Raw genomic sequence first — 14,083 nt, forward strand, 5'->3', positions numbered from 1 at the left:
GCTTTGTTTCAGGGTATTTTGTGTGCTGTTTTCTTAATTTCTACAGCACTGAATGCATCCTCCTGCCACCAGCAATAGTTGTACCTTCATAGCTCAGGGATCTGGGCATTGAATACTAAGGATTTCAGCAGGAACCCCCACATACCTCTGTGTTGTAAACAGTTGCTTCCCAGGAGCCAGACTGCTGTGTCCAAGAAAGAGTTGCTTATTTTATTTACATTTTATTTACATGATCAAATTTAATCTCTTGCTTTACTGTTCAGCAGATTCTATGAATCTCATGTGACCCCACAGGACTGACCCAACTCCCGAATTTCCCAAACCTTTCCCCTGCAGATTGTATCACATCCTGTTTCAACATATCCATCCCCCTTAGTGAGAACATGAATTGCAGAAGGGAAAGGGGGAGCTCTTTCAAAATGTTTTAAATTCTGTCTTTCAGGACCAGCATCTGTGGGTTGATGAGATTCAACCAATAATGATGCAAGTGTAGGACTTGGGGAAGGGACAACATTCCCATAAGGAACTGGAATACTTTCTACTCTGAAACACAAATTGAAAGGAAAAGGTTAGAAGCCAAACCAGATCATCTTGCATGCCCTTGCAGGCCTTAATTCCTTCCCAAACATGTGCAAACTCAATAAAAAGAACTAGCTAAATAAAAATCCCCATGCAGAGAGGAAGATTTTGATCCTGTGTTAAAACAGTTTGAGCGGAAAGGATTTTGCAGTCTCTTAATCTGCTGATCACGTGGTTGAAAGCGATGCCCTTGAGGCACTATCAAGCCTGTTGTTGAATTGATTGGTCAATAAAAAAAGAAAGGAGAAAAAAAAAAAGAGTAGAAGTTGTGCTCTTGTATTAGTACAGCTAAATCCTTGCCTGCAAGTCTGGGTAATCTTCACTGAAGGAGTGTGCTAGGGTTTTTTCTCATCAGCCTGTGAATGCTGAAATGGACTTCTGGAGAAAGAGAGGTCTCTAAATCAGCTTTCTTCGAATTTATATTACTGATTCATGGAAAATGACTAACAGCTAGGAATTAGTTGTAGGTGTGAATCAGAAAGCAGCAGTGGCCTTTGAAAACAAGTGAGTTTTGCATATCCCTGGGCTGCCATTATGCATTCCTGTGGCTAATAAAGTTTGTTACTTAGCCTAGAATTGTCAGATGCTTTCATTATTTGATTTGTGCAACTCTAGGTGCATTGTAAGCATCCACTGTATCCACCTTACACAGTCATTCCCAATTTATTGGTTTTATCCAAGTATTCGCCAGTAGAGAATAGTGGATATGACCCAAGGATCTTCCCATTTAATCTTCCAGTTGTGCCCAGTGAGGGAAGGAGCCAAATCTCCCTTCCCTGAACAGCATTTGCAGCACTGCAAGGTTTTGGAAATGGGTCTGGACTGGTCAAGGGTCCAGCTTCCCTTCAGGGAGATGAGCTGTTTAATAGCAACAAGATTTTTTGTTATTGTGATTCTGTAAAAGAGCCTCGTAATAATGAAACTTAAACTTGTAAAAAGTTTAGTGGTTTAAAATTGGGTTCCCAGCCTTTTTGTTACATAAACTGCCTTTAAAAAAGGAAACTCTGCTGTGTCCTTAAATTGCACCTGCTGCATTTTATGTACTCACATGTCTATCTGTGTGTCACCTGTGTATAAACAGAGAAGGAGGGGAGTTAAAAACTAAGTTGGATCCTTTCTTTTTATAACATGGCTGTAGTTATTTCTCTTTTTCTTGAAAGGAAGTAAGCTTTTCAGTGTTCATGAACCCTTCTTCAGCTTTAAACCCTGCTGCCACAGTTTCAGCTCCTAGCAGAGACCACCAAAGCAGAGGAGAGAGGAGCCAGGGGTAGGAAGTGACAGAAAGTGAACCCTGAGCCAAGACCATGGCAAAGCACAAGAAATCCTTGGGGGAAACGCAGAACACCCTCAGAAAGGTCAACATTTTTCTTTTTGTTTTGCTTGATAATTTGTAAAGCTCCTTTGCCCCAGAGAAAACCCACTGGCAGGGCGTAGTAGTGGGGAGTGCAGGAGGACTCAGTTTGGGTAGCAGCTCCTCAAGGTGATGGACTTTGACTCAGGCCTGCAACCTCTTGTGCCTTTAATATTTTACTGATGGTGCTGCATCTTGATGTGACAGTGCCCTCACCACAGATGGCTGCATGCACAAGGAAAAAAGCTCAAGCTGGGAAGTTCCCTTCCTTCTTCTACCTGCTTCAGATGCTGTGTGATATAACAAACAGAAGGCTATGTAGACAGAATGTGAATTATCAGTGATAACCAAGAATCTCAAAGACAATGAGATAATTTCTTAAACATCTCTTTCTGCTGTCCCTCATAGCTGAAAAAATCATCCTGCAGTTAAAAATTCTACAAATAACATCATCAGCCCAGTTTCATAATGCTTATATTTTGTCAGCTGCTGATTTGACTCTGACGACTTAGTTAAAGAAGATTTCTTCTAAAAATGTATCAGCCCACTGCTTGAAATGCTTTTACCACCAGGCAGAAATGAAAAGATGACTATTATAAACATAATGAATAGCTTTGTTTACCACAAATACATGTCAAGAGGGGAAATCTTGTCTATTTACACTCCTGATGCCCTCACGATCACAGTGTATTTTACTCGCTTATTAAAATGTTTGTATTTAGCAAGAGCTGCATTAATCGAATTTTTTAATATCTGTTGAAGGTCCTTACTGCTGTTACACAGCTCAGGGGCAGGGGTTGGTGTGAGTCCTGGGCTGCAGAGAAATCTTGCAAATGCAAACCATGCAGAAAGAAGTGAAATGTCAGCTGAGTGTGCTGACAGCCCGTAACAAACAAACCATCAGGGGAACATCTTATTCCTGTCTATCACTTTGAAATCAAAGCTTTGACAACATTGATGCTGATGGGGTTAACTGTGTCACTGCCAATCTTTTATATTAAAATACAAAGTTACTGTTCTTTTGGGACAGAATGCTTTTCCATATTTTTCCCTTCTATCAAAATCAGCAGCCATTCCACACTAAGCTGGTAAATGTGCTACTTAAACTCACAGCTGGTTTCATCCAGTCCTAGAAGTATCAGGACTAGTGAAGATGGGATAGCACCAGTTTTTAAGCTAAAAATGAAGAACATCACACCTGCTTTAACTGTGAAGTTATTCATTGTTACATTCAATTAACTTTAAAAAAAATCACTTTCAAATTAAATAAAGTTACCACAGAATTTCCTCCTGACTTGCAGACTATCAAAAACTGTGGCAGAAATTAGCTCTGCTTTGTGACGGGCCAATGCAAATGTGCTCCCTTTTCTTACTGTAATACTCGTGGGTTTCCTTTCTATCATCCATTTAGCCTAAAAATACCTTTTTGCAGTTTGTGGGTTTCCTTTTCATCATCCATTTAGCCTAAAAAAATTCTTTCTCCAGTTTGCGAGTTTCCTTTCTATCATCCATTTCGCCTAAAAAAAAATCCTTCTTCAATTTGTGGGTTTCCTTTTCATCATGCATGTAGCCTAAAAATGTCTTTCTTCAGTTGTCAGGCTGCCTTCTTGGATCATTATAAGAAATTTGAGGATGATCTCTGTTGGTTTGCATTTGATCTGTGTGTAATACAAGAGTGTGGAACTCTTCTGACATTTTGTGCTGACTTTGCAGAGGCAGAGAAGATGTAGGAAAGGTTGAGGCAATGTGGAGCGAGGCTTTTTGAACAACTACTCATTTAATACTCTTGCAGAAGCTCAGCTTCCCTTCTCTGTTGCCACTGGGGCTGCTTCTCTTGGTTTGTGAAGGCACAGAAGGAGACTCTTCACCCACGGATCATTGTGGTTTGAATGCTAAGGGGTGATGATTAACTTAAACCAGGAAATCTGGAAGAGGTTTGGATGAGTGGGGGCCTGGACCAGGAGCTTTGGCACTCATGAGAAGACTACAGAGGGAACAGCTTCTTTCTACAAACCTGGGAACAGCAAATGCAGCAGGCCTCATGGAGCCTGGTGGGAATGCCCCAGAAAAATTAGCCATGCAGTTTTCTTATTCCTTGCTGTTTCTTGAATCCCTCAAAAAACATTTTGCAATATTTCCATTTTATATTTCTATTCCATCTCAGAGAAACAGAAGGGAGCAAGGTAGAGCCCCAGGAAAATCTGGCAGAACAGTGTTTAAGAGCCCAAGCATTTCTGTTTGGTGGTTTCACACTCACATCTGCCCCTCCACACACTGCTGGCCTCTGCCAGCACCATCATCACTGGCTCCACCTGCAATTCTGACCTCACTAATGGCAGTGGTGACACTTCCTCCAACTTGAAATGGGGCGGGACTTTCACCACTAGCTTCTAAAATTGGCCGTTAATCAGATTTAGAGGCTTAGGAGCAGTGTAAAGAAACACAGGCTGGAATCAAATTTAAGAGAGGCTGACTGCTTGTTGTTGCTGCAGTGATGGCCAGTGAATATTTTGAAGACATGAATGGATTTACGGTTTGAGTTTTATTGGAAATCATGACACAGTCAGAAATCTCATCCCCCAGCTAGGCAGATGCCTTTAATTTTTCTCCAAGATTCTGGCCTTAGAATCCAAAGAGCTTTGTCACAAGTCAAGATGTTTTCTTTAATCCTCTCTACTAATACCTGGATTTCTTGTTCTGAGCCATCAAGACCCAGCTATGCGAATGGCAAGTGAGGTTGTAGGATATTTTGGTGCAGGTATCTCCTGGGAGGGCAGGGAAGCACTAAGCCCTTTGAGCACAGCCCATACCCTCATTTAAGATACCCTGTGAAATGACAGCCACCCTTTTCCAGAGAAGACTATTTCAAATGGAACTGGAATAATCAAGAGCTGGTAAGATGACAAACAGTGTGCCTACCAGGAAAGGACTAACAGATCTCATCTTTCACATGATAAGAAATGCTGGGAAATGTTACAAGACTTGTTTCTGTACCTCAGACAGAGAGGAGAGAGCAGGGAAGAAGAGAAACTTGACTTAAGCCACAGGACAACACCAGCACAGGAAAAAGCTGTTGTTTCCTAGCTGGGAATCAATTTGTGCTAGAAGTAAAATGTTTTCCAGGTGCTGGAAAAGTGAGGGTCTGGACTCAGAACTAGTGGGAACACAATAAGCTTAGTGATTCATAGGACATAGCTTGTTAAATTATAAATGAAGCCATGTGAGACAGGGAGCTGCAATAATAGGGAATTTGATTCACAGCAACCTGTTCTGTCCAGGTCTCTGCTCTGTGCTACCAATAAATGTGGTGCCCACTTCCCCTAAGAAGGTTTCTTTCTTCACCCTCCTGGTTGCTCTCCCAGATGAACAGAACAAACATTTTTGCCTTGAATGTTTTTCTGTTTCTGAGGGAAAGCAAAAAGAAAAAAAAAAAAAAAAAAAAAAAGAAAAAGAAAAAAAAAAAGGAAAAACGTGTGGGTACATAGGTGTTAAAATGACTGCAAAGAGATAACACATTGAGAGGTTTGTTTTCTTTTAGCAGTTAAATGGAAAGAAAGTCAAGTTTTTATTACTCTGAGGTGACATTTTACAAAATGGCTGGTCTGTGCTTTTATTTTTTTCGGTGAGGGAGTCTGGTGAAGTGGCAGGCACATGTTGGAGGAGCCCCATGGAGCAGCCATGGTGTCTGAGAGCTGACAGGACATCACTGACCTGCCTTGTACTAGGGTGGGGTAGCAGAGGTGCAGTGTGACAATACGACAGCATGCCCACCAGCATGTACCCAAAAATCCCAGGCTCCCTGGGTCCATGTCCTGAAACACCTGCAATTTAAACAGGACAAAACAAGGGCAAGAGAGGAAGGAAGAGAAGGATTTTATCTGTGTTGTGTAGATGTGAGACAGAGTCAGTTGTTAAACATGGACAAGCAGTTCCATCAGAGGGTATCCAAGACACCTGCTCTGTGCTGACAGAGCCAGCAGCAGGAAACCAAACCCCTGCAGCATCTCACACAGCTCTGTCAGGCAAGGCAAGCGAGCCCTGAGAGTAAAATAAGTTGCCTAAGGTGATGCAGGAAGACAGGAGCAAACTAGGAATTATCCTTCTCTCCTGAATTCAGATTTGCAAGTTCTTAGTGCCTGGCTTGTCCCAGGTCACTCTCTAACAATCCCTCACCAGTAGGCATTACTCTTTACTGAATATCAAGCATGAATTTGGAGTGAAATTTGTTATTATCACTATATTCTATCAGCCTGGGCTGTGGAATTGGCCCAAAGGCTTGAAGCAAAATGCTGTGGGACAGCAGCAGGAGAGAGATGAGGTGTCTGTGCCTTGGGTTAAGGCTGACAGACCCTGCAGAAACACAGCTACAGCTTTTTGGTTTAATTTGTAACACAAACGTTAAAAAAGTGTTTCTTAGAAATGAGAACTTTGCTGAAAATCTTGTGGATAAATTAGATCTATGCAATAGGATGTGCTGGAGAATTAAGATGAGCAGCAGACTTTCCTCAAGACTTGGCTTAAATTTAGAAATTAAATCTAAATAACAATTCCAACTAATATTTCATTGTTACATTTTATGCCACAGTAAAATGCTTAAATAGGATTTTTTGCTACAAAATTATCTGATTTTTTCTCCAAGTATTTTCATATCAGTTAAAATACAGCAAGAGCAAAAGCAGGGCATATTTGGTTATAGACAGTATTAATTGTGGTGAGCTGTGTGTCAAAGAAGATGGAGATGACAGAAGTCAGAAAGGTTGGAGCTTGTGAAGGCTGTTGCTGAGAGCCCACAATCTATAAAAACTATGTTCTCAACTCCCTTCAATTTCTCACCAGCTGTTGCCTGTCACACTGACTGTGGGCAGCACACACATGACTTTCCTGGCTTTCTGTTGGGATCTGCCTTCCAACACTCCATCCTCAACACAGCTTCAGGAGGCACCTGCTAGTGTCAGTAACACACACAGGTAATGGTTTCTAAGCATCCCTTTGCAGCAGGTTCACACTTCCAATGTCATTTCATTCCCTGCTGATGTTAGCAGGCAATTCGTGGTCTAGACTGAGCTTTGGGGTTAATGCCAGTGCATAAGAGTGGGATTGACTGACTCTGACTTTTTTAGTAAAATATACCAATGCAGTCATCTTCTGGCTACAAATATCCATGAGAAGAGTAGATGTGTCCTTTAATAAGAGGGAGAGTGCTTAAAAAAGAACATTTTATTGCTGTGCTGCCTTAAGCCCAGTAAATTGCAGCATTTTCATTTTCCTGTATTTATTGCATTGAAGTGTTTATATCACTGTGAAGCAAATATTTGCTTTCAAAGGTCACTCACTGTATCTCTCTTCCTCTGGGGATAGATGTAGGTCTCTCTGAGCCTTCAGTATTACTCCATACAGATTATATAATGTTCTTGCTGAAGGATTCTTTACTGCATCTTGGCACTACTGAAATAGCAGATGCAGAATTCAAAGTATAATAGGCAGTGCCTTTCCATTAGCCAGTCTCTCTTTGTATTTCTCTCTAACATTCAGTCTGTTGTGTTTCTCTATGAGCGCTGGCATAAGGTACGAGACTGTCTGCAGGGAATTTGATGTAAATGACCCAAGTGCCTGGAGTTACTTGCATTGTGTAGGAGACACATAGCACAGCCTGGAACATGCTGTACACAGCATTTTGTAGCAATGTTTGGGATTTTTCCCCTTTTCAAAGAGCACTGTGGATGTTTGTGTGTGAACCCAGTGAATCTCCTTTTCCGATACAGAAAAAACAAGTGAAATTTTGAGGCTGAATGTGTACAGACAATTGTATAAACCCAAATTGAGTGAATGCAGGGTCCATAAATTCTATAGCAACCTTTTTTTATTTTTAATCAAATTTTTAGATCAAAAGAGCTTAACATATTACATCCCTACTTTGGTTTTCTGATCGGTCATCTCTGCAGGGATCATAGATAAAATAAGATGCAGTTTAAGTTAAAAGTACAGAGTACACTTTGGAGAGTTTATTCCAGTTTATTAGAGGTTCCTGAAGCAATTGTAGGGTTTTGATACTTGGTTAAAATTAACTGGAATGAGAACAGAATTCAAAATATTAACTACTACCAAAAATATAAACTGCAAGGAATTTACTATCCTAGTTCTCAATACTACCTTAGGCCTGTTTCTGTTATACTTAAACAAGAGCAGGTTTCAGTGAGCCTGAGACAGACTTTAGACTTCTGAAAGTCTGTCTAGTATTAGAAAGAGCAAATTTATCATGGTATAACATTCCTTGACCACTCCTGAAATAATTCATTTCCAATATTTTAAAACATCAGGAGCTTTAAATAAAAGCTTTTTATAAGTGTTCCTAAGAAACACCATAAAGGGAGAACTGTTAATTTGTACTTTAGAGCAATAATTCCCTTTAAAACACAATTCTTCTCTCTACAGGATTTTTATTGATAGCAGGGTTTGTTGTTGAAAATACATGACACTGGAACGGCATTTCAGCCTAAACAGGATTTTTCAAGGAAAATCCTATCTCTAATCTGTCCTATTCCACATTATAAATTGCAAAATCTGAAAAAAAATTAAACTCATTCCCTGCCATCTACAAAATATATGTAGTTTATCACACTGTGTGCAAATCAGTAACCTTTATTGATTCTTGGGCAAGGTTTTCTATTAAATAAAGTCGAATCAGCACAGCTGCAGGGCACTTCTGTTTATGACTAAAACTTGATGTAAAATGACTTGTCTGGAAGAATGCTTTTTGCTACTTCTCAATCCATTCTAAGTGCTTTACAAATGCCAAATAATCTCAATAAACCTGTCAGGTTCGATCACTTGCTGCACAACCTCTCTCTGCTTACGAGCTCTGACACTTTTTTAGCTTGATGCAAAATAAGATGCGTCTGTCACTAAGATGCCAACTGATGGTTCTGACAAACCAAGAAGGGTAACTAAAAAAAACCCCACAAGAGCATGGAGGGACAGGACAAGGGACAACAGCTTCAAAGTGACAGGCAGTAGGTTTAGATTAAATGTTAGGAAGAAATTCTTGACTATGAGGATGCTGAGTCACTGGAATAGGTTGCCCAGAGAAGTGCTGATGCCCCATCCCTGGAAGTGTTCAAGGTCTTGTTGGATGGACTCTGAGCAATCTGGTCTAGTGAAAGTTGTCCCTGTCCATGGCAGGGGTTTGGAATGAGATGATCTTTAAAGACCCTTCCAACCCAAAACATTCTGTGCTTCTGTGAAAGTCTCTCTACACGGTTTCCTTTTTTTTTTTTTTTTTTTGCACTACCTATTCACCACTGGCTCATGATCAAAAAAATTGTAAGGAAAACATCAACAGGCTGGAATCTACCTGAGAATGAAATTTTCTGTGAAGGTTGGTTTTTTTGGTTTTTTTTTTTTGTCTGCAGAGACTGACCAACAGCCAGTAAATAAATTACTGTTGTCAGTAGAAGCCCTCATGTCACCTCCACTCACTTTCAGGTCTGTAATTATTCAGCTCACGCTAGATATGCTTAGAAAATGAACAAAATTCCCTGTTAGCATCCCACTCTCTCACTGATGCATCACCTCCCACTTTACAGCTAGTGAGATGATACCAACAGACACAGCACAGAACCACTTTCCTGCCCCTCAACATCTACATGTATTTACCAATTAGATCAGTCCCAAAGCCCTAAACGAATTGTCCTCATTTTTGCTAAAGCTTGGTACTACTTTTCTGCCAGCACAAGTAGCAAGGGTCCAGGCAGAGGAGAATATTTTAACTAGATACTAGAAAACTATGTCCACAGATTTAATCTTGGTGTTGTGGTACAGATGCTATGACAGAAATATTTCAGCTCTGGGTTATGCCTGGGGGAAAAAACCCCCACAATTTGTGAAGCAATGACCAGTGCTAGAGCCAGCATATGCCAAGTGGGACAGGAGTTTGGAGCATGGTTCTTTTCTGAAATAACTTCTTTTTATCCCATCTGAGCATGCTTGTTTTGCTGGCCAGGAGCAGTGTCTTCCTGGAGCTGTGTGCCACGAAGGGCCCCATCAGCACAGCAGCAGGGTTAGAAGGTTGGGGTGGCCTTGAGATTATCTCCACACCTTCACATGCCCTTCTGGAAGAGACCAGTTCCTGGTTTATCTTTGCCTCCTAAATATCCGAGTGCACCATTTTTTTGTCAAGCTCATTTCCTGCTGTTTGTGAGCATCCTTGAAATGTCCCATACCAGCCTGAGTATTAGCCATGAAATTAGGCTCTGCCTTTGCATCAGCTGGGGCTGCAGATGAGCTGCCTAAGCTTGGTCCTTCACAGTGCTGTGACCACACAGCTGGCAGGACCAGGTGGCCTCCTTCTCCAACAGATATTTGGGCTCCTACACATGGTGTGACCCATCAGAAAACGTCAGCCTCCCTCTGACAAGGATGTGGCGCTGTGCTTAGTGATGAAACTAGAATGCTGCAGCCCTGCCAGTAGCTGCAGGGCTGACTCCTCGAGATGGATTTCTTCCTGCTGTAGCTTCAAAGAGGAAAAGCAACCATGAGTGAGGGCACAGCTAATGTGAAGGCATGAAGGTCACATATTCCCTCCTAGATAAGAAAAATAGCAAAATCTGTTGCTGAAGCTGCAGAGGAAACACAAGGAGCTGTCTGCTTTCCTTACACCTTTCTAGGCAAACAGGGTGTGACCCAGGAAATATTGCTGCTACCCAGCTGTACCTGCTCAGCCCATACTCCTTATGTCCTGATGGAGAGCACCATCAAAGAGAGGAATGGTTTAATCTCCAATATATAGTAACTTCCATTTAAACACAGTTGTTATTGCTAAAATTTTAGAGCCAAGCTCTGCCCTGACTTATCTTGTTTCATAAAGGCTGCACATATCGCAAAGACAGGACAGAAAACAGCCCCCGGGATCCTGCCTTCTTTAGAGCAGCTTTGCTGAAAGAGGCTGCTTTTGTCCTCTTTCTGTAATTGAGCATGATGGCATCTGCTTTATGGCTGTTTACTTGCAGTCCCCCACAACTTCCCCACCTCCTCTTCACCTGCAATTAGGTTTCCCTGCAATGAACAAACCTAACATTCACTGAGCGGTAATTTGCAATGTGCCATGCTTGAATCAAGCAAAGAAATAAGCCAGTGTTGTTGTTACAAAGATCTGACAGATGGTAGGAGGGCCCGCCTTTCTTAATCAAGTCATGCTCAGTAATCAGAGCTAGCCTGAAATTGTAACAAAAAAAGAAACCCTACCAAAATGAGGATTAATGGGCTGCATCCTGACCTCTGGTTAGGACCAGTTCAGGGGTGTCCTTATGTATCAAGAGGCATAACAAAGATCAGAATCTGACCCACTTCGTGGAGAAGTTGAAAATACCAGTTAGGTCCTGCAGTGACTTTCCCCAAAAAGAAGGATGTTCCCAGGTAGACTTCTCCCAGTGTAGCTGTAAATATTATTTCTTAGTCTGAACTACAGCATGGTGGAAAAGTCATTAGCCAATGAAAATCTGCAAAGTTTCATAGGCTTTAATTTAATTGCAAATGTGTTAGCTGAGCATCCAGCCCTCCAAGCAATGCAGCTGAAACAGGACATGAGTGGCAAAGGCTTGACCTTGACCACTCTCACATTAAGCCTTTTAATTCTAGTGAAGAATGAATGGGTTTCAAGATTGTTTCTGGCAGCAAATAACATCTCCTGAGTGCCCAGCTTCCGTATGAATTGCATTTGAAAGGTTAAGAAAAGAGGAAGGATTCGCTCTCTACTACATAGGAATTACTATCCAGAACGAGAGTTTGGGTGAGGACACTGATGTAATAAAAACACTTTTGTGGGACTGACGTTTAAGCACAGCTCCTAACCACACTGTTTCTCTTCCTTTTTGTTGTCTTGCAGGCTCACAAAGCAGCTGAGTGCAAATCCTGATCTGCAGCGTCCCCAAACACCCCCACAGCTAAAATGGCGGAAGACGCGGATATGCGCAATGAGTTGGAAGAGATGCAGCGGCGCGCCGACCAGCTCGCTGATGAAGTGAGACCAGTAGCTAAACTGGGAACTTGGGGCTGGGCTGGGTGTGAAACACACAGCCAGAAATAGGAGCTGATCCGGCACAGGATTTCTAGAGCTCTTTTTCAGCAGCTTGACACTGAAAGCGGAATTGGAAATGAAATGAGCTGGGGTAAAATTTAATGTCGTGTTTAGTCCAGATTAGGGCATTTATTGATTGCGAGTTTGGTTTAGGTATTAGATTGTGCATCAATTTGACTGGCCTCAGAGCAAACAGCAGCAATTTAATATTTTCTGAGGATTTATTTGATTTGTCAAACCTATTAAATGTTAGAAGTCACCAATTAGGTTTCTGAAGAGTCTTAGCTGAAAAGCACAGGCTTTATTTTTAAAGTGGAACACCTGCGGTTCCGAGCAGCACCGCTGCAGTGTGTGAGCAAGGGGAGCACAAGCCTTGGAGACTGCACCTGCCTCGAGGTGTGCTAGGAGCTGCTGCATTAGCCATCCATAAAGTAGAGAGATCACCAGTGTCCTGCTGATGGCCTGATTTGGAGGGGAGGGAGAGAGTGCAGGAAAAGCATCCTGTCAGCATGAGCCTGCACATTAGCGTTGGAAAGCGTAACTTGCCAAATCTCAGTGCTTTTTCCTGTTTCTTTTCAGTCCCTTGAGAGCACCCGTCGAATGCTGCAGCTTGTTGAAGAGGTAAGGACTTGCATTTTATTTGCACTTCTGTTGTGAGCAAAAGTGATGGAGAGCCTGACACTGGAAGAGTTTTTTTTTAAAAAATTCACATTGCTAGGGCCTGGCCATGGCTTTATGTGCTGCTGTCTGTGCTCATCCCTGCCCCTCACTAGGGCCGTGCAAGACACTATTCCCTGGTTGCCAAGGTACTGGTTTGGTCATACTTGAGGATCCACTGAGGATTCTGGAGATAACTGAAGGAAGTGGCCTCTGAAGGTGACCTGGAGTCAGGGACAAGTGGCTGAGTTTGCTGCAGGGCTCCTCGTGCCAGCACCATTCTCATGCCCTTCGCATAACACTGCAAGAGGGGAAGGTGAGAAGGGCCCTTGATCCATTTTCCCAGCCTGCTTTAAATACTTCCCTCTCCATAAACACTTGCAGCTATTTATAGAACATTGGTCAGCACAGCATTTAAATGCTATTTCTTTGTGTATCTCTGAAATATTTATCAGGATTTCAAGGCTCACGAGATGTCCTAGATTGACCACTTTGGAACTGGGAGTTCTCTGATTTTCCTGATGGTGTTAAGGGACGGGACTCTGGTTTGGTCCTCACAGCTAATACCTGCCCGGAGGGAACAAAACCAGTTCAGTCAGGCTGTATTTCACCCTCTCCACAATAAAGGGGTTTAAAAGTTGGAAAATCTCAACTCAGTTTAGTTTTGAGTGTTCAGCCATCAGGTGGTGGAAAACTTTGCTGGTGCCTGACAGGACGTATTATTTTCAGACACTATGCAAGCCCTGGTGCTGGAGCTGGTGACATTTTTAATCAGGGTCATCAGCACTGACAGTCCCAGTACTCCTGACAACCAGAGAAGTCTCCAGCAGAGGCAATGGGAAGAAAATTACATCAAGTCTCATGTTCAGGAACAAGCACAACCCCAGCCGTAGGCCTTATGGCCTTGAAATCAATCACCACTGTGAAGATCAATGGAGTCCAGTGGAGACAAAATTAAATTTCCATGTACAGACAGACAGATGGGTCACTGAGCATAGTCAGCATCGCTCCTCCTTCACAAACACTTGAGATCAGGGCCCCTTGTAGCCAAAACCAGCTCTTGTCTCACGAGCAATCTGTCCCTTTTTGCTGCTCAGCTCCCTGGACACACCATTCCCAACCACCACTTTACATCAACTTGGTGCTGGATGAAACCAACTCAACAACGTGGAAGAGAGTCTCATATGAGTACCCTCACAACACAAGGCAGGAGAGCCTGCAGCCCCAAAATGCCTGGGATGTAAATAGACAAGGCAGATGATGAGTGGGAAGAAGGAGAGGCGTAGGAAAGGGAAGTGATTTGCTCAGGGCCAAGCCATCAGTAAATATCAGCCCTGCCTCTCCTGAGCCATATTTGTGCGGCCTGTGCACTGCTTGAGTCTTCCTAACATATTGAACCAGCATATTGTGAATGCCACTGGAAT

General features: G+C 42.3%; 1 protein-coding gene across 2 annotated transcripts in view; it reads left to right on the plus strand.

Annotated features, from left to right (window-relative positions):
- The window catches only part of SNAP25 (synaptosome associated protein 25), a 61,457-nt gene that overhangs the window by 20,045 nt on the left and 27,329 nt on the right, over nt 1-14,083 (plus strand). For both annotated transcript variants that reach the window (XM_056486211.1, XM_056486212.1), the window contains exons 2-3: nt 11,811-11,945; nt 12,582-12,623. In XM_056486211.1, coding sequence (XP_056342186.1) covers nt 11,874-11,945; nt 12,582-12,623 — 114 coding nt within the window. In that variant the 5' untranslated portion in view covers nt 11,811-11,873. The remainder of the gene's footprint in view (nt 1-11,810; nt 11,946-12,581; nt 12,624-14,083) is intronic.

Source organism: Oenanthe melanoleuca, chromosome 3 (assembly GCF_029582105.1).
Source record: "Oenanthe melanoleuca isolate GR-GAL-2019-014 chromosome 3, OMel1.0, whole genome shotgun sequence".
NCBI classification, from domain to species: Eukaryota; Metazoa; Chordata; class Aves; order Passeriformes; family Muscicapidae; genus Oenanthe; species Oenanthe melanoleuca.